The sequence below is a fragment of the Laccaria bicolor genome, genomic scaffold (genome assembly GCF_000143565.1).
Source record: "Laccaria bicolor S238N-H82 LACBIscaffold_36 genomic scaffold, whole genome shotgun sequence".
Lineage (NCBI taxonomy): Eukaryota > Fungi > Basidiomycota > Agaricomycetes > Agaricales > Hydnangiaceae > Laccaria > Laccaria bicolor.
Window position 1 is genome coordinate 372,699 of NW_001889907.1, and position 27,917 is coordinate 400,615.

The 27,917-nt window shown below is 47.6% G+C and overlaps 10 protein-coding genes across 10 annotated transcripts; 5 read left to right on the top strand and 5 right to left on the bottom strand.

Annotated features, from left to right (window-relative positions):
• Positions 1–112: 112 nt before the first annotated feature.
• Positions 113–1,465, top strand: LACBIDRAFT_331840 (uncharacterized protein; the record flags this gene model as incomplete). Its single annotated transcript, XM_001886180.1, has 3 exons — positions 113–858; positions 909–935; positions 958–1,465. The coding sequence occupies 3 exons, from the start codon at positions 113–115 to the stop codon at positions 1,463–1,465; spliced, it is 1,281 nt and encodes a 426-aa protein (XP_001886215.1).
• A 634-nt stretch (positions 1,466–2,099) lies between these two features.
• Positions 2,100–3,148, bottom strand: LACBIDRAFT_331841 (uncharacterized protein; the record flags this gene model as incomplete). Its single annotated transcript, XM_001886265.1, has 5 exons — positions 2,100–2,387; positions 2,478–2,669; positions 2,698–2,714; positions 3,067–3,082; positions 3,140–3,148. 5 exons carry the CDS (start codon positions 3,146–3,148, stop codon positions 2,100–2,102), a joined length of 522 nt encoding a protein of 173 aa, XP_001886300.1.
• Positions 3,149–5,592: 2,444 nt separating this feature from the next.
• Positions 5,593–8,258, bottom strand: LACBIDRAFT_331842 (uncharacterized protein; the record flags this gene model as incomplete). The annotated part of the gene is made up of 9 exons (XM_001886266.1): positions 5,593–6,470; positions 6,542–6,684; positions 6,801–6,959; positions 7,061–7,189; positions 7,450–7,494; positions 7,809–7,849; positions 7,997–8,016; positions 8,049–8,174; positions 8,213–8,258. The coding sequence occupies 9 exons, from the start codon at positions 8,256–8,258 to the stop codon at positions 5,593–5,595; spliced, it is 1,587 nt and encodes a 528-aa protein (XP_001886301.1).
• An 828-nt stretch (positions 8,259–9,086) lies between these two features.
• On the top strand, positions 9,087–10,256 carry LACBIDRAFT_331843 (uncharacterized protein; the record flags this gene model as incomplete). The annotated part of the gene is made up of 7 exons (XM_001886181.1): positions 9,087–9,304; positions 9,534–9,572; positions 9,595–9,746; positions 9,888–9,943; positions 9,972–10,026; positions 10,111–10,174; positions 10,214–10,256. The coding sequence occupies 7 exons, from the start codon at positions 9,087–9,089 to the stop codon at positions 10,254–10,256; spliced, it is 627 nt and encodes a 208-aa protein (XP_001886216.1).
• Positions 10,257–10,436: 180 nt separating this feature from the next.
• LACBIDRAFT_253586 (uncharacterized protein) lies at positions 10,437–12,282 on the bottom strand (the record flags this gene model as incomplete). Its single annotated transcript, XM_001886267.1, has 4 exons — positions 10,437–11,339; positions 11,464–11,587; positions 11,679–12,176; positions 12,233–12,282. 4 exons carry the CDS (start codon positions 12,280–12,282, stop codon positions 10,437–10,439), a joined length of 1,575 nt encoding a protein of 524 aa, XP_001886302.1.
• Positions 12,283–12,682: 400 nt separating this feature from the next.
• Positions 12,683–12,942, top strand: LACBIDRAFT_307692 (uncharacterized protein; the record flags this gene model as incomplete). The annotated part of the gene is made up of 2 exons (XM_001886182.1): positions 12,683–12,736; positions 12,799–12,942. 2 exons carry the CDS (start codon positions 12,683–12,685, stop codon positions 12,940–12,942), a joined length of 198 nt encoding a protein of 65 aa, XP_001886217.1.
• A 604-nt stretch (positions 12,943–13,546) lies between these two features.
• LACBIDRAFT_331845 (uncharacterized protein) lies at positions 13,547–15,177 on the top strand (the record flags this gene model as incomplete). Its single annotated transcript, XM_001886183.1, has 5 exons — positions 13,547–13,715; positions 14,221–14,393; positions 14,446–14,553; positions 14,915–15,067; positions 15,124–15,177. The coding sequence occupies 5 exons, from the start codon at positions 13,547–13,549 to the stop codon at positions 15,175–15,177; spliced, it is 657 nt and encodes a 218-aa protein (XP_001886218.1).
• Positions 15,178–15,654: 477 nt separating this feature from the next.
• LACBIDRAFT_331846 (uncharacterized protein) lies at positions 15,655–17,098 on the top strand (the record flags this gene model as incomplete). The annotated part of the gene is made up of 5 exons (XM_001886184.1): positions 15,655–15,832; positions 15,890–16,297; positions 16,352–16,583; positions 16,631–16,713; positions 16,866–17,098. 5 exons carry the CDS (start codon positions 15,655–15,657, stop codon positions 17,096–17,098), a joined length of 1,134 nt encoding a protein of 377 aa, XP_001886219.1.
• Positions 17,099–17,569: 471 nt separating this feature from the next.
• LACBIDRAFT_307695 (uncharacterized protein) lies at positions 17,570–17,934 on the bottom strand (the record flags this gene model as incomplete). The annotated part of the gene is made up of 3 exons (XM_001886268.1): positions 17,570–17,581; positions 17,636–17,685; positions 17,766–17,934. The coding sequence occupies 3 exons, from the start codon at positions 17,932–17,934 to the stop codon at positions 17,570–17,572; spliced, it is 231 nt and encodes a 76-aa protein (XP_001886303.1).
• Positions 17,935–19,626: 1,692 nt separating this feature from the next.
• LACBIDRAFT_331847 (uncharacterized protein) lies at positions 19,627–20,771 on the bottom strand (the record flags this gene model as incomplete). The annotated part of the gene is made up of 5 exons (XM_001886269.1): positions 19,627–19,671; positions 19,720–19,995; positions 20,070–20,334; positions 20,464–20,520; positions 20,701–20,771. 5 exons carry the CDS (start codon positions 20,769–20,771, stop codon positions 19,627–19,629), a joined length of 714 nt encoding a protein of 237 aa, XP_001886304.1.
• Positions 20,772–27,917: the final 7,146 nt, after the last annotated feature.

Below are 27,917 nucleotides of genomic sequence, written 5' to 3' on the forward strand. Positions count from 1 at the left end.
ATCGGCCAGGACATCGACAGTCGACTTGACTGCCCACTCAAATGGAAGCCTCCAGGCTAAGCCACGTTCTCTTATCCGCTACGTCCATCCTGACATCTCTCAAGTCTGGAATATGTTCGGATTCTGGCTCAGCCGCCTCACTTTACCCTTGCTGGCGTCGTGGTCACCCAAGCCCTTGTCCGACGCAGAGGAATACCCAAGCCTCTGTCTGCACTCCAAGACTTTGGAGCGCCTTGCCGAGTGCCTCGAAGAGTTTATCGTTCCCCGCGGCTTCTACGACCGGGTATCATACAACGCAGCCCAACCAGACACGTCACAACGCGCCGCTTGGTCAAACATCATCTCTTCCCTCCTCCATGTTGACGGAAATTGCTCTTCAATTCAGGTTCCAGCCTCATTGAAAGGGTTATATGACGTTGTTACATTTACCGAAAACACTGGGGCAAGTTTTTGCGTCTTCTTCGAGCTCACCGCCGATTGCCATGCGTACAGGAAAGGATGGGGAGCAATGATCGTGCCCGCGCGACGGGAGGCAGTATCACGGGATGTCCATATCTCAGCTCCACATCCCGGATTTGATGTTGGAACACCTGCACAGGCGGCGTACATTTTCAAGGCGACTGGTTCAAAGAGTTTTCTTATGGCGGGGCGGACTCGCACGGCGTTTTTAAACCCATCTCCTTGTATCTCTACAGCCTCCCTGTCTGGGTATTATGAAACTGACCCCGCCCACAACAATGTGCCGTTCATCCAAGATTTCAGTTATTATCTGCTAATTGTCTTACAGGGGGAACCGTTTTTCGACGCGAGTTTGGCGATATATGACTGGCAACAACGCAGGGGGTGCCCTTCTTCAACGTGTGCCTATATCCAAATGCACGGGAAAAGATCGTCTACGTGCCCTCTAGACCAAATATTTCTGTCAGCGGGACTCGGTATGTAAAGTATCCTCTCCAGCAACCTCAAACTCACATTTTCCCAAGGCCGCTCCTCGACGTCAAAAGCATGGTACATCGATTCCAACGACAGGCCCGTGAAAAGGCTCAGAGGACATCTCCAACTCGCATTTCCACTTTGGAACGTCTCCCTTCCGCCGGACAGCTCTTGCGCTCTCACCGCCACTCGGAACGTTGTCGGTAGATACATCAACGGCGTCGACGAACACAGCGTCTGTCACACTGACGCTGATCCATCAGATGTATCAGGTGAATTCATCCACGTCGAGCAAGATGATACATCTCGAGGGGCAAAGTCGTATAAGTTGTGGGCAGCAGCTGTGAGGAGGACGTTTGGGACGATTTGTGCGGAAGGGATGTCGGTGGATCCTGATACGGGACTTTGTGCGTATTCAAGGCCACGAGGGCCTGCTGGTGATCCCATCTTCGACAATGTTATGTTCCCCGGTTTGAGTCGGGGTATTCGTGCGCAATGGCTTCTGTGGATTCCCCTGTTGAATCCTCTATGAGAGGTTTAGGTGCGACCGGTGTATATTATACTGTACGTTGGATTAAATGTATCAGGAAGTCTTATTCATAAGATCTTTCGATCCTTTCAGGTTCCTTCGTTCAATTGCATCTGAGTTGATGATTTGCCATGTCGATGGGGATTGTATGCAAGTTCTGGGTGCTGGGCAGGTATGAGTCAGTGCGTTTACTCTTCCTACCCCTCTCAGGATCTCAAATAGTCGACACATCTCAAATGCCTGCGTAAAATATGAAAATTATGCCCCAAGAACCCATAAACAAATTCATTGATCCTCTCGCGGACTAAAAAGACGTCAATTTCCTGAGCGTTAACGCGAAACGCCCATTCATTTGTTGAACTTGCTCGGTCTGGCCAATATCTCTTCGCCTCCAGTATCTTGCAGGGATTCGGCACAAACAAGTCTCAGTCCTTACCACTAAAGGTCAAAAATCTTCAATAAGTTCTCATCACTGCGACACCCGAAATTTCTTCAGTGTTGGTGAATATGTAAGGTGCAACGGGGCAAATGGTAATTTTGGGACAACTGTTCACTCTGTTTTTTTGATTTCATTTTTCTTATTGGTACACATCGTCGAACTTCACGGAGTCATTCATAGGGCAAGGCGTTAAACTGTTCAATTTGAAAGAGGTACCATCAGAGCGTTGCTGCGTGTTAGTAAACCACCTTGAGTGTTTAAAAAACTCCATACGGCGAGAATTGATGGACCTGGCCCCGAATTGAACAGGGTACCTCTAAGCCTGACTATCCGCCAGCTGTTGGCCAGCTGCATATGTAGAGGTGCTTTGTGCGCCTTGCACCACCAGTCCGTAGTATGTCCAGTCAGACTCAGACTAAAGAGGTGTCCAATCACAACGGATACCGCCGTAGAAGGGTCGGCTGGCCTAAAAAAATATCCCAAGTTCTGTGAAGGTAGTCAAGACCATCCTGCGCATCTGGTAAAAGCAAAGATTATTTAAGCACATATCCAGTGTTCCCGAATCGAACAGGATACCTCTACGTAGCACATAGGCTTGAAGAACGTAGAGGTGCGCTGCGCGTGCACCACCAGGCCGTGATATATCCAGTCACTATTAGAATAAAGTTCATCGAATAGCTGAGCATGGTAAGTGGATCCAAGCTTCCAGAGACCGCCGTAGTACCATCCATCGAAGTAGTCAAGCCAGTCAAGGCCAGCCTTGCGTATCTTGTCAATTGGTCGGCGATACAATGACCTGGTCCCGGATCGAACCTGGGGATGACTCTACGCACGCGTCAACCGCAGTACGTAGAGGTACGCTCCCTGCGTCACCAGGCCGCTGTATATCCAAGATCGGAGCACCACCAAATCATTGGCCAAGTATATATCAAGACTCAAGAAGAGGCTGCCTCCTTCCATATGTGTGTAGGTATAGTGTAACTTGAAGGAAGGGCTTCGGATTCGCCGAATTGATCGATCGCTGAATGTGACAAGTCAAAGGTCGGCCTTTCGAAGTGTCCGCCGATAAGTACCGGGTAGAATCGAAGACGAGGGCTCCAAACAGGAATTGGAAGATGCTGTCCAAGCGCAGTTCCCAGGGATATTGAATCCGATCTTTACTTACGCTGTGGTTTTGGAGACTGAAGATAGATATTAAATAGCTGTTCGCTTTATTCTGGACTTGTGACTGTACTTACTGTACACATCGCGAACTTCAGGGTTGAAAAACTTCTCCAAGGGTATCGTTCATAGGGCAAGTTCGGGGCAAGGCGGTGAACTGTCCAATAAAATGGTTCCATCGGAGCCTTGGTGCTAGACTGCTAGTTAGTAGATCTACCAGCCTGCGTGTTTCAAAAAAACGCCTTTCATAGTGGGGGACGTAGTATGGTCCTGGTCCTGGATTGAACAGGGTACCTCTAAGCCTGACTATCCGTTGGCAGCTGTATAGGTAGAGGTGCGTTGTGCGTCCTGCGCCACCAGTCCGTGGTATAAACAGTCAGTCCCAGACTAAAGAGTTATGTCCAGCTGCGACGGAGACCGCCGTAGAAGCCTAAAAAATACTCCTTCCCTGGAGGAGGTCAAGACTAGCCTGCGCATCTCGTAAAAGCAAAGATTGTTGGAGCGCATATCCAGTGTTCTCGAATCGAACAGGATACCTCTAAGTAGCACATACTAGGTGTCGAAGAACGTAGAGGTGCGCTGCACCTGCGCCACCAGGCCGTGATATATCCAGTCACTATGAAAATAAAGTTGGTTCATCGTATAGTTGAGCCTGAAATAAATCCAAGTATTCCAGAGACTGCCGTAACACCGTCTGTGTGAGGGGTAGTCAAGATCAGCCTTGCGTATCTTGTCGATCGTAAAATTTAACCAAATGTGGGATCGCGGCATGACCTGGTCCCGGATCGAACCAGGGGATGCCTCTATGTACGCGTCAAAGCGTGCGTAGAGGTACGCACCACTGCACCATGCCGCTGTATACCGAGAATGGGACCACGAGTAAGTTATCGGCGAGTGAGTGTCAAGACCCAGGACTCAAGACACCCGGAGAAAAGGCTGGCTCCTTCCATAAGTATGTAGGCGTCATAGAACTTGAAAGAAGGCCTCCGGCCAATCTATCGATTGCTGAATATTGAATGTTGATCAAAGATCGGCCTTGCAAAACGTCCGCCGAGTGAGTGTCAAGACTAAGTGCGGTTAAAGTGCTGAGTAGAATCATAAAAATCCACACAGAACCTGGATTGGATGATGCTAGGCGTTAAACTGTCCAATAAAGCGGTTGCATCGGAGCCTTGGTGCTGGTCAGCGGACCATTCTGTGTGTTTCCCAAAAAGACTTCTTCATTAACATGATGGATTTGGTCCGGAATTGAACAGGATACCTCTAAGCGTCAGCTGTAGGTGGGTTTTGCGCCCTGCGCCACCAGTCCGTGGTATAAACACTCAGATCCAGACGGAAGAGATGTCCAACCGCGACGGAGACCGCAATAGAAGGGTCGGCTGGCCTAAAAAAATACTCCTGTCCTGGAGGAGGTCAAGACTAGCCTGCGCATCTCGTAAAAGCAAAGATGGTTGAAACATATATCCAGTGTTCCCGAATCGAACAGGATACCTCTACGTAGCACATAGGTTTGAAGAACGTAGAGGTGCGCTGCACCTGCGCCACCAGGCCGTGATATATCCAGCCACTATCAAAATAGAGTTAGTTCATCGAATGGTTGAGCATGGGATAAATCCACGCATCTCAGAGACGGCCGGGTCGCAACACCACTATGCATGGAAGTAGTCAAGACCATCCTTGCGTATCTTGTCAATAGTAAAATTTAAGCAAATCAAAATTCCTTGAGATGACCTGTTCCCGGATCGAACCAGGGGATGCCTCTATGTACGCGTCAAAGTATACGTAGAGGTACGCACCATTGCACCAGGCCGCTGTATATCCAGAATCGGAGCACGAGTAACCTATCGGCGAGTGAGTGTTAAGAACGTTAAGACCCAAAGGGGAAAAGGCTAGGCTCTTCCTCCCATATGTATGAAGTCGTAATAGAACTTAAAAGAAGAGCTCCGGTTTCGTCAATCGATCGTGACGAGTCAAAGGAGGTCGGCCTTTCGAGATATCCGCCGAGTAGAATCGAAGAGGAGCACGACCGATCCTGTCCTACCGACCAACCATAGCTAGATAGGTAGTAGTTATGGAGTTTTGAGAAGATCCATATCGCCGCCTCATCAAAAAGAAAGTAAAATAATTAAAAAAACAATACTTAGCGAATAAACTACTACAAGCGTTATACGAAATGACTGAATGAATAATCGGCAGGTCAATTGCGAGAAGAGGAGGACTCGACAAGGTGCATGCAAAGTAGATAAACTAAAGTAAGAAGAAAGCTCAGAGTCCTTGTGTGTCTGTGTGTCTGTGGATGAGCGGGCTACGAAGGAGAATCGAAAGTGTATGTGTGTGTGACGTGAAGGGGTAAGAGGGGAACGGAGTAAGTACTCGAAACAGTCAACGGTACCCGCTTCTCAAAGGTCATTCCCTTTTTTCGGTCTTGTCCTTCGTTTTTCATGTTAGGTAGGGTGGTTTTTCCTTTCTTCCACAACGTCAGTCCTCCCACCCAAAACACTCAAAAAAAAAAACTCACCCCAACCAAAGCCTACATCCTCTCCTCCGCCGGCAAACTATCATAAGTAGGCGGAATCTCCGCCTCAACCACATGTTCCTCCTCCTCCCCCCCAATAACAGGCACCCTCCCTCCATCCCTATGAACAACCACCGACTCGGGCCTCCCACCCGCAGCATAATTCGAAGAAGAAGGTCCACCAGCAAGGTACGCCTGATGCGCCGCTTCACCCACCCCCGCGTGCTGAGAATACTCCCCATCTTGAGAAGGGTTCACAACGTGCGCTCCTCCCCCTCTCATACCCAACGCCTCCATCTCCTTCGCGCTTCGTGGGTTGTTATAATACGCTCCTGCCCCCGCACCAACACCTGCATTACCACCGGCCCCGCCGCTGGAATTAGTCGTGTTCGTACGTGCGACGGACGGACCAGGGGACGGCCCGCGTCCAATGGGTGGTGCGTAAGGCGATACGCCGTGTGAAGAGGAGTGGTCCGAAACGGTGCTTGGGCCCTGATTGAGGAAGGCGCTGCGTGTAGGTGATAGAGCACGAGGGTCTTGTTGTTGCTGTTGGCCATAAGCTCCGTACCCCGCCACGCCAGCTCCCAAAAGGGGGGAAGCAGTTGCAGCAGGGTAGGCATTGGCCATTTCCTGCTGTTGGGGGTTGTAAGTGAAGGGAGTGACGATACCCCCACCGATGGTTGACCCAGCCAACCGCCCGCCCATCCCGTCGTCTTCGTTCAAGAGTTGGTCGTCGTCGAGGTTGACTTGTGGGAGGGTCCCACCGCCGCCTCCGCCTCCGTGGTGCTGGAGACGGGCTGGGTCGAAGTTCCCGTCAAAGTCGTCTAGATTGTTCCGACGTCTTCGGAGAAGGAAGAAGACGATTAGGACTATGAGGGCGAGGCCTCCTACACCTGTGAGTTGGGCGTGTTAGCTTTGTAATTGGGGTAGACAAAAACAAAGGGAGAAGAAAGGAAATGCTTACCTCCAACAACACCACCTACGATAGCACCGACATTCGTTGAACTTTTGTTGTTGTGCGAAGAACCATTGGTGATCACGGAGCCTGGGCCCACAACAGTGCTGACTTGGATAAAAGTGGTGAAGACTTGTCCGTTGGAGGTTGTTCTATGATAAGAAGTGTGATAAGAAAAATGTCGTATTAAGATGAGGATCAGGAAAGTGTGGAGCCGAACGCTGCTCCACGCACGGCAACGTGGCGTGTGGAAAAGGGGGGGACTTACACAGAAGCAGAAGTCCAGATGGACGTGGATGACTCGGTCAAAGTCGTGAGCGACGGCGAACTCGAACTTGACGAACTCGACGAGGAGCTGAGACTTTCTGAACTAGAGCTTGAGCTGGGAGGGATGGAGCTCTGCGAGCTGGGGATGGGAGGACTCGAGCTGGGAGGAGGAGTCGAGCTTGCTATCGGTGATGACGATGACTCTATCGAGACTGCCGACGATGGAGGGACTAATGAAAGCGGATTAGCATGACAACATACGTGAGTAGTAAAAGAGAACCAGAAAGACTAGAGTGAGTCGTATCCGACGCCGTCGTCGTCGACAGCACGGGCAGTGACAACGACGTCGGCGACAACACCGGCGGGAGGGAGGACATTCGTCTATGCCAGCTAGAGGCAGGTCTCAGTAGTATAAGGAAGAGACAAGAATAGTGCGGGCGGCAGAGCAAAGGGACTATTCTTGGTTCAAGTCATCATCCTTGCCTCAACCCATTTGCCTCCTTTTTTGCCTGCCGGCTCCCTACTTTTTTTGGAGCACGATCGAGGCGCCGCTATTATGTGAGCTCGATCACTAATGAATTGGCTTTCGACCTGCCTCGAACCACCTCTTCCCCCTAAACGAAAATGAAGAGGAGAAGCTCTGCACTTACCTACTGCACGACCGGACGATAACGACGACATTGACAAGGGGCGAGCTTGTTCAAGGGAGGATCAAGATTTCAAATAAGTAGCACAAGGAAATCAGATCTGTCACATGTCACACGTCATAAGGAGAATTACGTAAAATCACTTCACTTCTCGGCATCCATTCTCCTCTTTACTCCTCCAACGCTCCAATGCCTTACCTCTTTTCTTTTTTCAAGGTGAAAATAAATTTCGGTCTCTTCCTTGGCACGCTCGGTTTTACGTTCTAAGACTTCTCCAACGCTCCATAGAAGATTCCAGCTTTGCTCGCATTACGGTATCTAGCTAGCGGCACTTCGGCTTCAGCTCCTCCGACGTAACGCACGCGAAGGCTTCCTTATGCCGTTCGACACAGGCGATAGCTTGCTGCGATCAGTCTTCGTTGAAACTTAGCTGACCCCTTGCTCGATTCATGAATGGCTTATCATTGTAAGTAGTCTTTCGCCCATGACGCTGTTCGATTTGGGACCACGCCTTGTTCTAATAAAATTACGATGTTCACAGAGCGCTCACCTCACTCCCATGCCCATCGGCTATCAAAATCCATCTTACCCGTTATACACACGCAAGACCTGGCGGCGCAAGGGAAAGCCGTGCTCCTCGACGTCGACGTACTGATAGTAGTCGCGTACCGAGAGTTCTCGTTCGATTCGAGACCAGGGCAGTATGGCATTTAAAAACAGCTTCTCATCTTTTGTTCATGGTCCGTATCTACCTGCAGGGACTTACAAATTGAGAACACGGAAAACCTGCATCCTCGAAACTCGATACACATTGCCGTGTAAAAGGTTTCATCGCACACGTTGAAAGGGCGTGTTCGACGTTGCTGCGGTCTCATTAAAAACTTGGTAAGTATCGGCATTTTCTCTACTTATCTCACTCGTCACGCCCAACCTCTCAGATCATATACTACCAACGAGAATCATATCCATTGAGCTGGACGTAGCACAAGCGTCAACACTGCTGATGCGGCCGTGAAACGCCTCGCCACGGGCCCCCGTTCGACCCGGGACCAGCACTTCGACAGCCTTATTGTATCTTTTACTTCACGGTGTCTAGGACTCGCATTAAACACCCAACTGCTTCCACATACTTCAGACTTGGTGGTGCAAGGCGCATCTACACCTCTTCCGACTCGCGTTGCTTTGTTTGTGCAGACGGATGGAAGTCGGGGAGGGTTCCTGTTCGATTCGGGAACAGGTCATGATTCTATACAACTTCGAGTAAACTTTTGTGAGTTTTTATTCTAAGCTGGGTTATGACTCTCACCCTCACTATTTCGACGTGTAGGTAAAACTATCCATACGGTCTCAAATCACCCAATCTGTCATTTAAAATCCAGACCTGGTGGTGTAAGGTGCATCTCCCCTTCGATGTGTTTTGAAGTGTTGTCGGTAGAATGGAAGTCGGGGAGGGTTCCTGTTCGATTCGGGACCAGGTCACTGGTATAAATGTGGTGGATGAGTTTTTATTCACCAGGCTATGACTCTCACCCTCACTACTCCGACTTTCTTTTAGATTACGCTGCCTCAAATCAAATCAAGCACCCAATCCGCCCATTAGATTCCAGACCTGGTGGTGTACGGCGCATCTCCCCTTCAATATGCGTGAGGTTGCGACTACAGTGGAAGTCGGGGAGGGTTCCTGTTCGATTCGGGACCAGGTCTTGCTCAGGTTTATAGCAGGTTTTTATTTGCCAGGTCATGACTCTCACCATCACTATTCCGACTTTATTTTGGATCCATTCTTTTGGATTATTCCGTCTCAAATCAAATTAAGCAGCAAATCCGCACATTCAATTGCCAGACCTGGTGGTGCAAGGTGCATCTACATCCCCGCCTCTTTGATGTGCTTTAGTTTGCGCAGATAAACGGAGGTTGGGGAGGGTTCCCGTTCGATTCGGGACCAGGTCACTCATCATAGGAGCTAGATCTTGTTTTTATTCACCGGGTTATTACTCTCACCCTCACTACACTGACTTTATATTGGATCTATTCAATTATGTTCCGTCAAATCAATTGAAGCACCCCATCCACCGATTAAATTTCAGACCTGGTGGTGTAAGGCGCATCTACATCCCCGCCTTTTCGTATGTGCGTTAGTTTGCGCAGACGAATGGACGTTGGGGAGGGCTCCTGTTCGATCCGGGACCAGGCCGATAAAGACTGCCCAAGCAGGTTTTTTTACCCGATCATAACTCTCGCCCTTGCTAAGGCGCCTTTAGAGGCAAATAGTATGGGTTTGATGACCAAAGGGCTTTCAGGTGGGCCCAACACATCTCGAGCGTTGGGTTGGAGGTTTCCTGTTCGATTCAGGACCAATGCATGACTGTTTGAAGTTTAACGAATTTTGTGCGTTTTTGTATCTCCGGATCCAGTGAGTGTTTTTATGATTTTGTCAGTAGGTCGGATACTTCCTGCGTCGAGCGACAACTACCTAGGAATATTTGTCTTTACCTGGGTATGTCACTTTGATCCCAATGTTGTAGCCGAGAACTTTCATTGTTAACTCATTGCTACATGTATCAAGTACGGGACTAGGGAGTAAGCATCAAGTATTTTTATCCAAATATGACTTCCCCGAGGCTCACTAATGTGAGTTATCCCTTTCGATTACGGCGTCTACAGATGACCTGCCCTTTATATTCAAGACCTGGTGGTGCAAGACGCACCGACACCCCTCCCCTTTGACGTGCGTTAGTTGAAGTATAATGAGATGAACGTCTGGGAGGGTTCCTGTTCGATCCAGGACCAGGCCGATGAGAGACCGTTGAAGGAGAGTACCATTTTGGATATTTGCGATATTCGCGAGGTAAATAAAGAACACAGTTGATGATGTGTCCCTCGACGAACAGATGTTTTCATTAACGCTCCTTGCGAAACAGAGTGAGTGATGATAGATTCAACGGGGAGATAGATCATGACGTCGCAGAATGGATGCGTAGGTTGCTTTCTTACAAGTACTCCTCGAACTCCACTTCGTCCATAGCTTCCAAGGGCCAGCATGCCATCATCAAAGCGCGCTTCTCATCCGTGATCCCTCCGTCCTCCGAATACACCTCCAACATCTTCTGCTTCATTTCCTCACCAGATGCCACAGCTTTCTCGTACCGAGCGGCGGGCACCCAGGTCTCGGGTCCGTACCCGACATACTTTCTCACCATCCTCTCATTCTCATCTGCGATCTCTAATTCCTCACCCAGCTTGACCGCCGCATCTATTTCGTCCAGCATGATCACGACTGGACATGGCGTACTACCGCCTTTGGCAAAACGATCCCAACCAACCACCATCTCTATCAGCGCCAACTGCAGCTTGATCGTCTCACCCTCCCACGGAGCGGTTGCGTAGTTGAAGATGCGGCGACAGAAATTACCAAGAGGATATGCCAGACCCTTGTGGTGGGCCTTGTTGTATACCATTGTGCTGAGGATGTAGTTGTAGTGAGCAAGACGACGACGGAGAAGCTGCTTCTCCCATATTTGTTCGCCTTGCGATAGCTTGTCAAAGTCATCCGGTAGTTTAGGTCTAATCATACTTCGAGACACCTCGTCCTCTTCGTTCTGTATGTCGTAGGGCATACCGGCGTGCAGGAAGAGGGGTAAGACAACAGCGTGCTGCCAGTCCAACACGCTACGTATCTGTAAACCATTGGAATCCGTCGTGACCTTGATATTCTCGAGGTTGAGGTCGGGGTGACGAATGCAGAAAGCAGTGAGGGAGTCATTGTCTGGCACGAGCGACGGTGCGAGGAGGAGATAGCGTCTAAGGTTATTAGTGTGGTCGGACGGTTCCTGCTTCTCGTTATTATAGCAATCCCTTCGAAAACCTCTGTAAGGTGCTCTCGGTGAGCCAAACTGGTCGAGGTAAGCGAGCTCTTTGTTGGCTCCCGTTACCAGCACCGATAGGGCGTCTTGGTCTTTGGACAACAAATGTTTAAGGGGAGGCAGGAGAGTTGGGAGAAATGCGACGTACAGGGACCTCGGAATGAGTCCATTTGCTCTCTTTTTCCATACCAGAGTGGTATCGATACATCAGGGCCCAGGCAGAAACGCTTCTTCTGTGGGATAGGCTTGGCTTGCTCGTCAAGTAGGGTTCCCCTTTTCTCCTCCTTGAGCGAAATGCTCCTGACCTGTTCGTGGAGTGGAATGTCCTGGTTCTCACTTTCGAGCGGAATGCCCTCACTCCCAGACAACTGCTTCAAGTCTGTGGTGTAGTAGATGCTCCCACCAGCGGGAAAGGGGATCGACATCATAATAGACTCGAGCTTTGCAAGCTGGTCCATCAACGAATCGATTTCCTTTTTCTCGAGGTTAAACCACACTTGGCTTAAGTCGATGCCTTCAACGTATTCTATGAGCATGTACTCCGTCCCAGCCTCGTTCTCTGGCGTGTAGGAATACGCGTAGACTTCAGGAATGGGGAGCCCTTTAGAACGAAGGAAGTCCATAGTGGCAACCTCACTGGCGTAAGCGTACGCCTTGGGAATGAGGATGGGATACGGAATCCGTACAACCAGTCTGAAGCCGTCCCGTAAAGTGACCAGAAAGGAACGGTTAAGACCACCCTCTGCGAGCTTGCGAAAGCCGACGATTTCGCTAGTCTTGCAGTTCCGCGCCTTAGCGATGATTTCGAATAGACCGGGGATATTGAAGATGCGGCGACGCTCTCGGAGGCGAAGGTCCTCATTCGCGCTGAGTACGTCGCATTAGGAGTTAGACAGAGATGAGACAAGATGTAGGAGACTCACAGGAAACGGCCAGAAGTGTAGTGGAAGAGCTCGCTCTCCAAATCTTTCATGAGAGACTCGGGGTCCAGCGTCTTGGACGGTCGAAGAGAGGGTAGTGGACTGGTCTTGGTGGTGATGGGGTTCCTCGTGAAAGGTGGCTTCAGCGAAGAGAGTGGGCTGCGACGGGGACATAGAGACGAAGAGACCCCAGACGCAACGAGTCGTAAGGAGAAGGGTTTAGAACACCCAAGACGGAACATGCTGATATATAGTGGGGGGAGAGCATAGATAAGTTCTTGAACACTTCGCCGATGGTGGTAGGAGGAGACGACGGTGACAAACGTTGAGCAACAGGAATTTGATCGACGATCATCGATCAACGTTCAACGTTCAACATTGTTCTCGACGACCACATCATCTCCAGCATACGCCAACTTTGTTAGCCCACCACTTACCGCATACTCGCCTCGAATGCAAACTCAGATTTCCCTCTACATGCTACCTGCCCCGCCCTTACGGAAACTGGTATGTATCTATCCCGATTTATTCAGCTACTTTTTGCTCACAACCATTGTCTCTCTCCTTAGTTAGACAATGTTGGTTTCCCCGTGCTTCGCGAACGTGTTCACCGCCTTAATCCTGGCCCACAGATGGTTTGTACACCCAGAGTTGAGCACCATATTCGCCGTCGTCACATGAGCAATCGACGACAAACGGAAAAATCTAGTTGATACTTACCTGATTTTTTTGTTGCTTGCGTTCACGGTACGAGCCCCATAATGAAATGATCGACTTTCTTCGGTGCGCCGCTCATGTTGCACTTTTTCTAGCATGTTATTACCCTGTTGGACTCAACTGGTGCGTTTCGTGGACATTATCGGACCGAATAGACTCATTAACAACGCCCTCAGAGTCACATTAAACGATGGGGAATTGATCTTCGAGAGTCGGGGAGTGTGGAGGGGAGGCCGGTCGTGCTGGTAACCAGGTACGAGCATCCGTCTTTCGAGCGGGCCACCATTCCTGTGGAATAAAATTCTCGCATGCTGAAAGAAACTATTTAGCTCACTCACGCGTTGCAACTCCTGCGGCAGTCTCGTGTAAATGCTGCCTTTCGAATCCCTCCTCAGCGCCCCGCGGGGTTGTGGGCGCGATGTTGTGGGTGTGATGTTGTAGGCGCTGAGAAAAGTTGATGCCTCAAAATTCAATGGTCGTTCCGTAAATCCAGGACTCGTCATATCCTCTGAGGCGATACGATACCAGAAAAGTCACTCATCTTGAACACTAATCGAGGTTGACCTCCACAACTATCCGCAACTGTTTTCCATCAGTGCTATGTCTATTACCCAACTCACGCGTGCGACCTTCATCGCCGCCAACCATGCTCAAATCGCACTCTCCCAGAAGACCATGTACGAACTAGCCGAGGGAAAAGAAGGAGTCAAAGAGGTGCCTATACCAGAGAGCTTCAAAAAGTCCGGTATCCCACAAGGATATAGTGTTGGTGCGTTCCCCTACCTTTGTCAGAATCAAGGTGGTACAATCATTCGGACTATCTGATTGTATGTCTCGATAGACTACGTTTTCGATCCAACAACGTTGGTGGCCTCCCTTGCCGAGTCTGGCATTACCACGAAGGAGTACATATTCTCGTCTCAATCTTTAGCATGATAATGACCATGTCTAGGCAGTTACCTGATGGCTTGCTTGAGGAACTCAAGAATGCAATCAATACAACTACCAATCTGAATATCATACCGACATCCCTACATGAACAGGCGGGCGGAATTCTGCCCCAACGCTCTCAAACACTAATTTGTTTCTCCAGAGAAGAGCTATCGAGGATGCTGCGCGCGCCAAACTTGAAGGCGATGCCGAAGAGAAATAGCTGGTACGAAGCGAGATGGAATTCTTTGAAGTAGGGGGTTTTCTATGCATGAACATATCTAGTTGAGGATCCGTTTTATCTGTGGTTGTCTTCAATTTCGCAAGAATTTCGTCAATTTTAGGTGTCACTCGTGCGATTCCTCCCGTGTCATCCTCTGGCGTCCCCATAGCCATGGGGCGGTTCCGCAGAATGCCATCACGAAGAAGGTTTTTCAAGGCCAGAGCTCGCAGGAGCTCGCGTCATGTTGACGGTGTTGCTGAGGAGCTCGAGCGGGATCTTAACCTCGGCAAGAACGTGAGTTTTGTGTGTGTGTGTCTAGTTACGTTAGACCGTTATGGGTGTTCAGCCCCACGAGGATAAAGTCGGAGCAGGAGGACAGTCAAAGTTGAGTCACCGGCCGATGAGTGGTGGCGGTGATACGTTCACGAAGCCTATGGGGGGGCTCCGACGCTTGGTACTTCGAGGGTTTAATTTTGTTCATAGATACCACTGGGCAGACGACCAACAAGCATACGTGCTGAATGCCTCTAGAGAGTAGCAGTTGTGAATATTTCTGACAACATAAGAATTTAAATTGCTCATGGAGGTGAAGGCGCGGCTGCCTGTAGATAAAACTGTTTTTTTACATAAGGGACTCAGTAATATTGCTGACAAAAGTCAACGATAGTCTATAGACAATAATGTTTGAGCTTTTGTCAAAGAAAGGAATCAGGACACGGACGCTCATACCTGTTAAACAGCACGACCCCTCTGCACTCCCCTAATCTCGGAAACCAATTTCCCAGCGTTTATCGTGAATCTAAGCGCGTTGTCAGAGAGGTTATTCGGGTCCGATTAATGTCACCCGAAACGCACCAGTTGAGTCCAACGGCATAACAACATGCTGGGAGAACTGTCAGATGAATGGCGCTACGAAGAAAGTCGATCATTATGGGGCACGTACCGTAAATGCAAACAACAAAAGTCGTGTAAGTATTCCCAACTAAAGTTTTCTGTTTGTCGTCGATCGCTCATGTGGTTGAAGGCGGCGAATATGTTGCTCAGGCCTGCCATCCGTGACCCAGGATTGAGGTGGTGATCGATAGACAATGGTTGGGAGCAAAAAGTAGCTGGATGAATCGGGATAGGTACAACTTTCCCTAGCATGTCAAGGGAAATAATGCGGTTACGCAAGTCTGATTTCGAAGTGCCATACTCACCGGACTCTAACAAAAAATAGATCGAATGCGGCTTCCAATCCATTCAGACTGCCATTGAGATTCGACATGATATTCTGGCGAGGTCAACGTTCATGCGACTTCCATGTAGCATTAGTACACATTAGCACCTGAAGTACAACTAGAACAAAGAAGAAGAAAGCGAGAAGAAAGTACCGTCTGTTGACAGGCATTAGTTACGGCAAACTCCGAACTTTGATTTTCGTCACCATCCTGTCTCCATCAATTCTGCACAATACGAAACCCCATGTCACTGTTTCAAAGTTTTTTGCAAAGTTCAAACACTACAAAACCACCTATTCTTCCGAACCGGTATACCCTTTCTTTTGCGCACCACCATGCCCTCCTATCAACTTTTGCTGATGGTTGACGATCCCCAACTGAACGCGACGTACGGAGGAGGGCAATGGGGGACGTCCACTTATTTCCAGTGGTATGGTGGTTCAATAGGTTGGCCTATATTTGCCGATAGCACTAGCGCGACCTTAACGGGGTTTGTTTTCTTGTCGTTTGAGGGTGTGTTGAGTTGGACTATTGTCTTGTAATTTTTCGAGAATTGACCTCTCAAGACAGGGATAGCGATCGCTTTTGGAGGGAATACGCCCAAAGTCTTTGGGGACTCGCAAACGTTGACTGTCTCCATCGATGGCGCACCCCCATACAACACCTCGTACAATGATCCCACACCTCAATCTTACGTGCAGTGGTATCAGTCCCCGATTTTGCCGGAGGGGACGCACAATATCACACTGACTCATATGGCTGGGACCGCCCTGGACTACGCGGTCATCAGCGCTGGGCAGAATACGCCTCTAACAGGGAAAACAGTTATAGTCGACAACGAGGATCCGTCTATCAGGTTCACAGGATCCTGGACACGCAATACAGACCGATTTCACTCTGGGACGGAGGGCTATCCCTTCCATAACAGCACGCATCAGAGCACTACGTCAGGAACTAGTTTTATTTTCCGATTCTCGGGTGATTTTCCATTCAATCGCCATTTTCTGTGACTCGATACTGATGATAGGACAGGGACGTCTTTGAATGTCTACGGAATTCTGCATTGGGCGGACCTCGGCACCCTCTCTGCATCATACACCCTCGATGGTGCGACAACAGCACTAACCTATTCCGTCACGACATCGTCTTCCAATTACCAGGACAACACTTATGACCAACACAATTTCTTGTTATACAGTAACAGCAGCCTCACTGCGAGCGACCATACCCTCGTTGTTAAAGTCACTGAATGCGTCAATCAAACGTTCATTTTTGATTATCTAACCTATCAACCCTCCTTTTCCACGTTAGCTACTATGCCGAATCTCACTTTACCCGCCTCTACCAATGGAACATCGCCTACCACCACCACATCAACCCCCGTGGGAGCTATAGTAGGCGGCATTCTAGGGGGATTGGCATTTCTCTCGATTGGAGCCTTCCTCTGGTTTCGGAAAGGGAAGGCTCAAGACGACCAAGGGGAACCAAATCAAATCACAGCATTCGCCGTGCCAAGTAGCGAACAAGAAAATTTGGGTAAGTTCAGTCAATATCCATGAAATCGCACTCACCATTTTGACGATTCTTTTCGCCCGTGCTGCCCTTGAAACTAACGCTGGTTCAGCCGTGCTGCTGCAATCAGGTCCACCACGGGTGGTGCACAAGAGTTCTCGGAGTCGTGGTGGGGAAACTGCCGATATCAGTACGAGCAGGGGAAATGGAATGGAGATGAGGGAAGCACGCCCGTCCGTTGCCCCACCAGCTTATCAGGAGTTGTAGGCTATACATGAGTAGAGCATTTTCTGTATCATTCGTTTGTGCTAGATTCCTCTTCTTTGAACTCTACGGTTGTGTTGTAATTGTGTAGCTGACGAAACCAGTCGCCTGGGAGTAATTGCGATGTGAAGTCTGAGGGAAGAGGGAGTATCTTTTTTGGGTAAGTAAGAAGGCGGTAATTACTCCTCTGGCCACTAGGGTTTTTTTACGATCTGACGTTACCTATATATATATGGTAGCATTCCTTACACATCTTCTCATGCACTCTGCTATTTTTTATTATGTTGCAGCTATTTCTCTTCGGCATTGTCTTCGGCAAGTACAGCATCCTCGAATAGCCCTTTTCTGTAGTAACAAATTAGTGTGTGAGAGCGCTGGGGCAGAATTCCACCCGCCTGTTCATGTAGGGATGTCGGTACGATATTCAGATTGGTAGTTGTATTGATAGCATTTTTAAGTTCCTCAAGCAAGCCATCAGGTAACTGCCTAGACATAAGTGGCGGTCATTATCATGCGAAAGAATGAGCTGAGAATACATACTCCTCCGTGGTAAGTAATGCCAGACTCGGCAAGGGAGGCCACCAACGTTGCTGGATCGAAAACGAAGTCTACCGCGACATACAATTGAATGATAGTACCACCTGGTTCTGACAAAGGTAGGGGAACGCACCAACACTATATCCTTGTGGGATACCGGACTTCTTGAAGCTCTCTGGTATAGGCACCTCTTTAACTCCTTCTTCGCCCTCGGCTAGTTCGTACATGGTCTTCTGGGAGAGTGCGATTTGAGCATGATTGGCGGCGATGAAGGTCGCACGCGTGAGTCGGGTAATAGACATGGCACTGATGATTGGAATATAAGTAGTTGCGGATGGCTCTGGATGTCGACCTCGATTATAGTTCAAGATGAGATGATTTCGAAAGGCCGACCTCCTTTGACTCGCCACACTCAGCAATCAATCGATTGACACTTTGCAACTTTACAACTTTGCAAAGTTGCGAAAGTTGCCCAAAGTTTAATCGGACGTTTTGCTGATGTGAGCTTTCAAGTACCCGCCTCACAGGATATTGGTGTTGACGGAACGACGTCGACTCGTCCGTGTGACGTGACATCCTGCGAAGGCTGATGGAATTTTGGAAATCATTTCCGGATCCATCATGATGCTTTTGCGATTTTACTGGTGAGTGGTTCTGTAGATGTATAGACCCTGTACGCCATAACTTACGCCCACAACGTAGACACATGAATAATACTCGTGCCCAGTTCCAATCCTTTTCCCCGCCACTTTGCACAAGCAGCTGATCATGAATGTCGCAGGCTGAGCACTCAAGCGCTCATGCACCAAAGACCCTTCGCCACAAGTTGACAACGCCCGTTTCATGGGTCGAGGCCACCCTCTCAAGGGTATTGTCGTGGATTAAGGGACGGTCGTGAACGAACACATCCATCATCACATCCACCACATCATCCAACCCGTCATCGAAAAAGAAAGTAAACGAAAACTTCCGTTCTCTTTGTCCCCAGTTACCATTGACAGGAAAAAGAAAATCAGCCATCGACAAACGACGCATCCACGCCACGATCCCCATCCACACCGTCACCCACGAAGGTCCCGTCGTCCACCAATCTCAAGTGCACGACCCCGTCCCTATTGAGACGTTGTAAAAGCCCATGGGGCGGTTCCGCAAATGCCATCACAAAGAAGGTCCTTCAAGGACAGAGCTCGCGTCACGTTAATGGAGTTGCTGAGGAGGTCGAGCGGGATCTTAACCTCGGCAAGAACGTGAGTTTTTTTTTTTGTGTGTGTGTGGTTCCGCGGCTTATGACTTGACCGTTTTATGATGTAGACCGCTATGCGTGAGGGTAAAGTCGGAGGAGGAGGACAGACAAAGTTGAGCCAGCAGCCGATGGGTGGTGGTGGTGATACGTTCACGAAGTCTGCGGCGGGGGCTACGACGACTCCCTGCAATTGAGCTTGATGTTAAAATACGTCTAGAGAGAGAAAAATCCAAGTAGCAGTTGTGAATAATTTCGACAGCATCGTAAAGAGCGGAAGTACTCATGGAAGCGAAGAATGAAAGAGGGGGAGAAAAAAAAAGCTACAGTTTAAGACAGGCCGAATAGCCTTAACTTGAATGCAGTGGCACGCTTCCCTCGCGTCGCCAATCCCAGTGCTTGAGGTACCTGGAAATGGAATTAATGGCGGTTTGGGCTGACGATAGCAGAAATAGTACCTGAAGAGTTTTCTTAATCTAATGAGAACTTTGAGGTCCGCTCAACTCATGAGAAAAGTAGAGACGTTGCAATATTTCAGTAGCGAAACTAAAGAAAAAGAGGATCGATTCAAAATGCGAAAGAACAACTTGGTAACATTCAGTAAAATTGAACAACATCATTGAATGCGCTCTTTGTCGGCGTGTTTCTCTTTTTTTTCTTTCAGGTGAGTCAATAGATTTGAAGAGGGAGGAGAGGGTGCTGGCACATATATCCTGATGCTGGCGGAGTAAGCCATTGAGTAACGCGGTGTCTTCTATGTTGTGGCGACGACCTCGCGAGTTTGAGTAGGAGGATAATGCTGGATGGTTGTCAGATGAATTATTCAGAGACATTAATGAATACTGACGTGGTCCGTGTGGTCTTCTGGTAATTCCTCTCTGACAATGACGGGTTGCATGTGGTGTTGAATATGATAAACTGCGATAGATAGGTGGATACGGGATTCGTGCGACCAGCTTGAAGCCGTCCTGTAAAGTGACGAGAAAGGAACGGTTGAGACCGCCCTCTCCGAGCTTGCGGAAGAGCCGACGATCTCTTTGGTCTTGCAGCTCCGTGCCCTAGGAATGATTTTGAAGAGACCAGGGATATTGAAGATGCGGCTTCGCTCTCGGAGGCGACGGTCCTCATTCGTACTGAGTGCATCACATTAGGAGTTAGACAAAGACAAGACAAGATGTAGCACTCCAGGACACTCACAGGAAACGGCCAGAAGTGTAGTGGAAGAGCTCGCTCTCCATATCCTTCATGAGAGGCTCGGGGTCCAGCGTGTTGGCCAGTCAAAGGGATAATGGTGGACTGGTCTTGGTGGTGATGGGGGTCCTCATGAAAGGTGGCTTCAGCGAAGAGAGTGGGGACATGGAGACGAGGAGACTCCAGCCGCAAAGAGTTGTAAGGAGAAGAACACCCAAGGCGTAACATGCTGATATACGGTGGGGGAGAGCATAGATAGGGTTCTTGAACACTTCGCCGATGGTGGTAGCAGCAGACGATGGTGACAAACGTTGAGCAACACGAATTTGATCGACGATCAACGTTGTCCACCATCATCTCCACTGTCACGGTACGCCAACTTTGTGAGCCGACCACTTACCGCATACTCGCCTCGAATGCAGACTCAGATTTCCCTTCACATGCTACCTGCCTCGCGCTTATGGAAACTGGTACGTATCTATCCCGATTTATTCAACTACTTTTTGCTCCTAACCATCGTCTCTCTGCTTAGTTAAACAACGTTGGTTTCATCGTGCTTCGCGAACGTGTTCACCGCCTTAATCCTGGCCCACAGATGGTTTGTAAAATCAGACCTGGGAATGTTGCGAAAACTTACCTGACTCCTTTGTTGCTTGCGTTCACGGTACGTGCCCCATAATGATCGACTTCCTTCGAAGCGCCAGTCATGTTACACTTTTTTTAGCATGTTATTATCTTGTTGGACTCAACTGGTGCGTTTTGGGGATGGACCGAATGACCTCATTAATAACGCGCTCAGAGTCACAGTAAACGATGGGAAATTGGTCTTCGAGTTTCGGGGAGTGTGGAGGGGAGGTCTGTTGTGCCGTTAAACGGGTATGAGCACCCATATATCAAGCGAGTGACCATTCCCTTCTAACTCATGCTGCAAGAAACTAGTTTACTCACTCACGCGTCCCAACTCCCGCGGAAGTCTTGTGCAGATGCTGCCTTTCGGTTTCGCCCTTCTCAGCGCTCCCCAACGCTGCCAACGGTTCACTTTCAGTTGACGATAATCCGGCAGAATCTGACATCTCATGCCCACTGAAATTCATTTCGAAGCTCCACCCAGCGACTCGAGGACGCCAACGTCTTATCGTAACAACCAAGGCTTTGCCCGTCGAAAGCACTAGGTGGACAAAACAACTACCACCGGAGATGTAGCTGCTTTCTGTTCGACCGTGTACTCCCTCTTTTTACGACGGGCTCATTGATCAGGATTTCACAGGATCCGTGACGTGGCGAGGCCCATGCTGCGAGAAACTTTATGATCTTATCGTCTGTCGTCTTCTGCAGGTGCTGCTTTTGCTTGAAGCCGCTGAGATCTTCTCACCGGCTCCTACGGTTGATGAGCTGCAACCTGTGCTCGTGTGAGTTGCAAGAATCCAATAGCCTAACGAGAAGTAGTGTGCGACAGGAAGGAGGACTAGAGCGATGCGAAGTGAGACGAGGGGTTGCTGATGGTCATTGGCAACGACGGCTGTTGTGTGATCGCCCAAGTACCTGTGCTCGTCTTTTGGTTTCCCATGTACTAATGTCACATTTGTTCTGGATTCTTTGTGTTGTTTTCATAGTAAATCTGATGTTGATTCCGGATATGGGATTTGGAATGCTGCCCGTCTTCATGTGAAAACTTGGGTTGTTTTCCTTCCACTTTTCTGTTGCTTACTATGTAAGTTGACGCAAAACCTCGCCAACGTCTGCCAACATCCGATTTCAAGGCCACATCTGTGAGATCTTGTGAGGCTTCTCATTGTCCTACCGTGCGACCATCAAGGAGTGTAGCACCCCTTATGTAATGAAGAACATCCTCAGTTGACTGCGTGAGATGGTCCGGTACCCATGGTGAACGTTGATGCAGATGCCGCACAGCTTCAGCACTCTCACTCGAACTACCATGTCTGATCCCAATCACTCCCGCCAAACTCGTCTGAAGGGCAAGTTCAAGGGGTTGCTTGGTCGACTCACGGGCGCAGACAGTCCACGTAATGAACGCCCTAGCGGTTCGAGGTAAGCGTTTCATAACCCCAATGCCGCCACATAGCATCCTGACGTCGACGTTTACAAGGGCGCTCGTTACAGGGGAGGGGGCATCTCTGGTATGTTGAAAACATGCGAGTAAAGTAATGGGCTCATATCCTTGACCTTTCTAGAACGCATTGCAGGGAGCTCACAAATTTGTTATGAGGGAGCCAAAATTTTATGTGGCTCAAAATGTGAGCCCCATGATGACAGCATTGACCACTGAGATATTAATTAGACATTTTGTCAAGATTGAGGTTCATGAACATGCTATCAGGGGCCAAGATGACACACTCTTGGTTCCCCAGAGACCAAACTCAAGTGCCTTGTTTACAGGTCGCAAGGATGTACTTGAAAAGCTGAAGGATCACTTTTCACCTGCAGATCAGGGTCATAAACACAGAAAGTCATTTCTATTGTTTGGTATGGGAGGCATTGGAAAGACTCAGATTTGTTTGAAGTTTGTTGAAGAGGTGGCTGACAGGTAATCTTTCTTCAACTTGCAATATAATTTCAGATCTCCTAAAACTATATGTAGATTCTCCCACATCTTCTGGATTGATGCATCATCCGAAGATACCATTGATCTTGGTTTAAAGGACTTATGTTCTCATTCTGATGCTAAAGCTGCTGGTGTCTCTGTGTCTTCCAAGTCTGCTCTTATCTGGATCACATCTCTTCAGAGTGAATGGCTGCTGGTGTTTGACAATGCTGATGGTGCACCTGAGGTCATAGAGAAATTTGTCCCATCTGGTTCTAGTGGGAATATTCTGATTACTAGCAGAAGTCAATCTCTTGGATGGGTTACATCTTATGACAACTGTCTTGAAATTGACCAGATGTCTGAGGAGGATGCCCTATTACTTTTGCTCAAAGCCAGCCATCTAACTGAGCAGTCAGAAAATATTCAAAGCATAGCTCAGCAAATTGTAAATGAGCTCTGCTGCTTACCTCTGGCTATTGATCAAGCTGGAGCTTCCATTGAAGCTGGTCTCTGCAGAATTGATAATTATCTTGAGCATCTCTCTCAACATAGGAATAAGCTTATGAACCATCCTTCATTCAGAGGGGCATCACAGTACAACTGTACAGTCTATGAAACATGGGATTTGTCATTTAATGAAATTGAATCAAGGGCAAACAAGCAATCTGACAGCCATGGTAGAGCAGCTGCTCAGGCTGCTATTCTTATTCTTGAAACTGTTGCATTTCTACACCATGAGAATATCATTGAGGCTGCCTTCAGAAAAGCTGCTATAAAATTCTCCAAAGGACATCACAGTATACTGGAACAAAATGTCAAAACATCCATCATCCAATTGCTCCAGCTTGGGGAAGATCAGTCTTGGAATCACTGGTTCTTTCATGAAGGAATTCGAGTTCTTATGTCATTTCTTTGATTAAACAGTGCTCAGCATTTTCAGGAATATATGCCATCCATCCTTTGGTGCATCAATGGAGTAGAAATAGGATGTCAATATCTCAAAAAAAGTGCATGATGCAAGTGTCAAAATTGATTCTTGTAAACTGTATTACAGAGGAAAGAACAGCTGAGAACCTTGCCTTTCACAGGCTTCTTGTACCACACATCAAAACACATTACCAGCTACAAGAGGAAAGTGGCTTGAAAAATGTGTTCAATGATAAAGATTATTACTGGTTCAGTAATGTATTTCAGAACAATGGAATGTGGAAGGATGCAGAGTATCTTTGATATCAAATTGTACAAATGAGGATAAAGAAGTGGGGGGAAAACCATCCCTCAACACTAGCCATCATGGGAAGTCTTGCAGCCACATATTTAAGGCAAGGAAAATATAAGGAGGCTGAAGACATGCTGCTGAAGGTGCTGGAACTGCAAATAAGAATGCCAGGGTTAAAACATCCAAATACTTTGATCAACATGAATAATCTTGCAGTCACATATTCAGTGCAAGGAAAATATAAGGAGGCTGCAAAGCTGCAGCTAAAGGTACTGGATCTGCAAAAAAAAATCCTGGGGCCAAAACATCTAGATACCTTGAGTACTGTGAATAATCTTGCACTCACATATTTAAAGCAAGGAAAATATGAGGAGGCTGAAGAGCTGCAACTGAAGGTACTGAATCTGCATGAAAACGTGCTGGAGCCAGAACATCCAGATACCTTCTACAGCATGGCAAATCTTGCACTCACATATTCAGAGCAAGGAAAATATGAGGAGGCTGGAGAGCTGCAGCTGAAGGCACTGGATCTACGTAAAAAGGTGCTGGGGCCAGAACATCCACATACTTTGTTCAGCATGTCCTATCTTGCAGCAACATATTTGAGCCAAGGAAAATGTGAGGAGGCTGCACAGCTGCAGCTGATAGCCCTGGACCTACATAAAAAGGTGCTGGGGTCAGAACATCCAGATACCTTGGTCAGCATAAATAATCTTGCACTCATATATTCAAAGCAAGGAAAATATGAGAAAGCTGGAGAGCTGCAGCTGAAGGCACTGGATCTACGTAAAAAGGTGCTGGGGCCAGAACATCCACATACTTTGTTCAGCATGTCCTATCTTGCAGCAACATATTTGAGCCAAGGAAAATGTGAGGAGGCTGCACAGCTGCAGCTATAGCCCTGGACCTACATAAAAAGGTGCTGGGGCAGAACATCCAGATACCTTGGTCAGCATAAATAATCTTGCACTCATATATTCAAAGCAAGGAAAATATGAGAAAGCTGGACAGCTGCAGCTGAAGGCCCTGGATCTTCTTAAGAAAGTGCTGGGGCCAGAACATCCACATACCTTAACCAGCATGTCCCATCTTGGAAAGGTATATTCAAACAAGGAAAGATATGAGGAGGCTCAACAGCTGCAGCTGAAAATATTGGATCTATGTAAAAAGGTGCTAGGGCCAGAACATCCAAAAACCTTTTACAGCATGGCAAATCTGGCAGCAACATATTCAGCCCAAGGAAAATATGAGAAGGCTGAACAGCTGCAGCTGATGGCTCTAAATTTGCATAAAAAGGTGCTGGGGCCAGAACATCCACATACCTTGGCCAAAATGTCAAATCTTGCAATAATCTATGCAAATCAAGGAAAACACAATGAAGCTGAAAAGATGTAGATCTAAATTCACACAACCCAGCAGACTGCTCATGCATGAATGGCTGGTGAGGGGTCTAAAACTTATCTAATTGATGTTACTCAATCCAGTTTTTGTTCAGAGCAGCCTCTTACAGACTCTTTTTCTTCCATATATTCTTACACTTGCTGACACTTACATATTCTTAAGATACATCTAGACCATACTGGACAGTTCTAGATATGCATTCCAGCCCTATTCCTTTATGACTCATCTCTATTATTTAGATATATTTCTCTTGACTCATTTCATTGTTCACCCTTGACATTCAATTTTGTGGGGAGTGCAAGTCCACACATAAAAAATTGGGGTATTCCATAAGTTCCTGCTCAATTTCCATGATCTTAGCCTCAAATTGATGGTACTTTCTTCAGTAACCACCACCCAAAGTCATGAGATGCTGTTTTTTTATTATTCACACTTGACATTCAATTTTGTGCAGGATAGAAATCCATGCATTCACCTCACTCTGACATTTTTCTAGTGTCATTTTCCACTAGTGGTATTCTTCCACCATGTTGCTCATGCATCTTCTGCCCATGTGCAAAGTTTTTTACCACCAGTGATACCTAGAGCAGTGAGGTGGCCATCTCACAACTCCTATTTACATGTTGGATCAGACATTAATAGGTAGTATTCATAATTTTCCACTGTAGACCTGACTCCCAGACATCTGTTACCTATTATCACTGGCCTTATTTTCATATCCATCTCATTATCCTCTGCACCCTTTTTCTTCTTCAAGTTAATAGTCAACAGGACACTATCCCCTCTGCAACTTCGTGACAGCCCACCTTCAATATAACCAGCACAACTCTATCATTATTTTCTAAGGTGTCTAAATCATTATCATCCATTATATTTAGGTGACATTATATTATAGCCTATTTATGACTTGTTTATAGGCCATTCATTTATTTGTGGGGGGCTTACATAGATCATTTATGGTCAGCACAAGTCATTCAGTTGTTTTAGAGTTGTATAGGAGACAAATCAATTATGTATGGCCAAAATAAGACTAAAACAAGAGGAAAGTAGAACTGGCCATAGATTGGTCAACCTACAAAAGTTCCAACACAAAGAATACCCAAGGGGGTCTTAGGATTCCAAAGTCTGACTGGGGGTTGGGTAGGTAGGTCAGCCGCAGGCCCAGAAAAAAAATTCTTGGAACCCTTTACAAAATGATCTCAAAACAGGCCTGAAAGGCCATACCTTGCAGGTTTGCAGTGCCAATACACTCCAGAACATGTAGATCAGTCCAAATTTAATGATATTCGGGCTTTATATAATATTTCTTTAATCTTATCTAGTACTTCAAAGTTCACAGTTGAGTGCAACATGGATACCAAGGGAGCGGGAGGTGAAAATGGGGAGATGCTGCCAGTGGTGGCAGACATGGAAAGTATCATCACTGACGACGTGGGATTGGAGAACGACAGCATGAGTATCATCTAAACTTAGCTGAACAGGGAGGCACTCACACAATGTTTAGCGCACTGTTCCTGGGCCGCCATTGGCAACAATTTCAAGTGCCTGCAAATGCAATGTTGGCAACACTGTAACAGCTGCAAACGGTAACTTAGGGTGGAAGAGAGGCCTTCAGATGAAACCAGGCATTCTAAACAGAAGTGTGTTCCAGGCAGATGCTGGCAAGGCCCAAATGCCTTGAATGGATGTCTGTGCAGGATAGTGGTGGACTCCCAATCAGACAGGGTTCTTGAGTGTAAGAAGCTTGGCTGTGAGACACAATGGGTAAGGCTATCTTCCATACGGAAAAGGTTTTAGATCACTCACCTACATTTAAGTATCACCTAGGTTGTGTTTCATTGCAAATTGTTCCACAAAACTGGGTTTGCGAGGCCAGTGAGGAATCTGGGACAAATAGAGGGACAAAGCAAGGACAAAGCGATCATGATGATGATGTCATATTACCACTAGAGGTTGACTTCATCAACAAAACCTCGCTTCTGTATTTTAAATACATTAGTCAGGGTTCTTAGTACAACCTCGGCTTCACCCAACGAAAAAAACTTAGAAAATGTACTAAGTAATTGAACTTGTCCTAAGGCTTCCCATCACCCACCGTTTGACCAAGATTTATTGTATTTTTTGTTTCTTCACAAGAACTCCATTAGATTGAATGAATATCTACTTAGCTTGTCAAAGGAGCCACTGCTCGTCATCCGGCCTTTGGCCGACTCCTTGCAGCCAGTGTTGTCTTGACCTGTTTGACCCCGTCAAGAAAAAGGTCAAGTCAAAGGGTCAGTCAAAAAATGTTAAGGGGTCAATGTCACACAGAAGTCACATTGACCATGATGACATAATGTAGTTCAGGACAACGTAGTACAAGCTGTCATGCCCTCAAAGTCACATCTGTGGAACCACTCTGACATAAATTTCCAGAACAAACACACACATGCTAAAAAATATCATGTCGGCGTGTACATCTGAGCTAAGCAAGCAGTGGATCGTGAAGCTTGCAGAAGGGAAGAGTGCCGGCCTAAGTCAATCCACGATGGGCACTTGTAAGATAGCTCATGTCAACCTTTTTTAGTATATCCAGAAGCTTCAACTGCGAAATCAGAAAAAGGGTTGGTAAGTATGCTATTGAATTCAAGGTAGCTACTTTATACTGAAGACATTTCTCGTACTTCAAAACTGAGTCTACCTTGAGTCT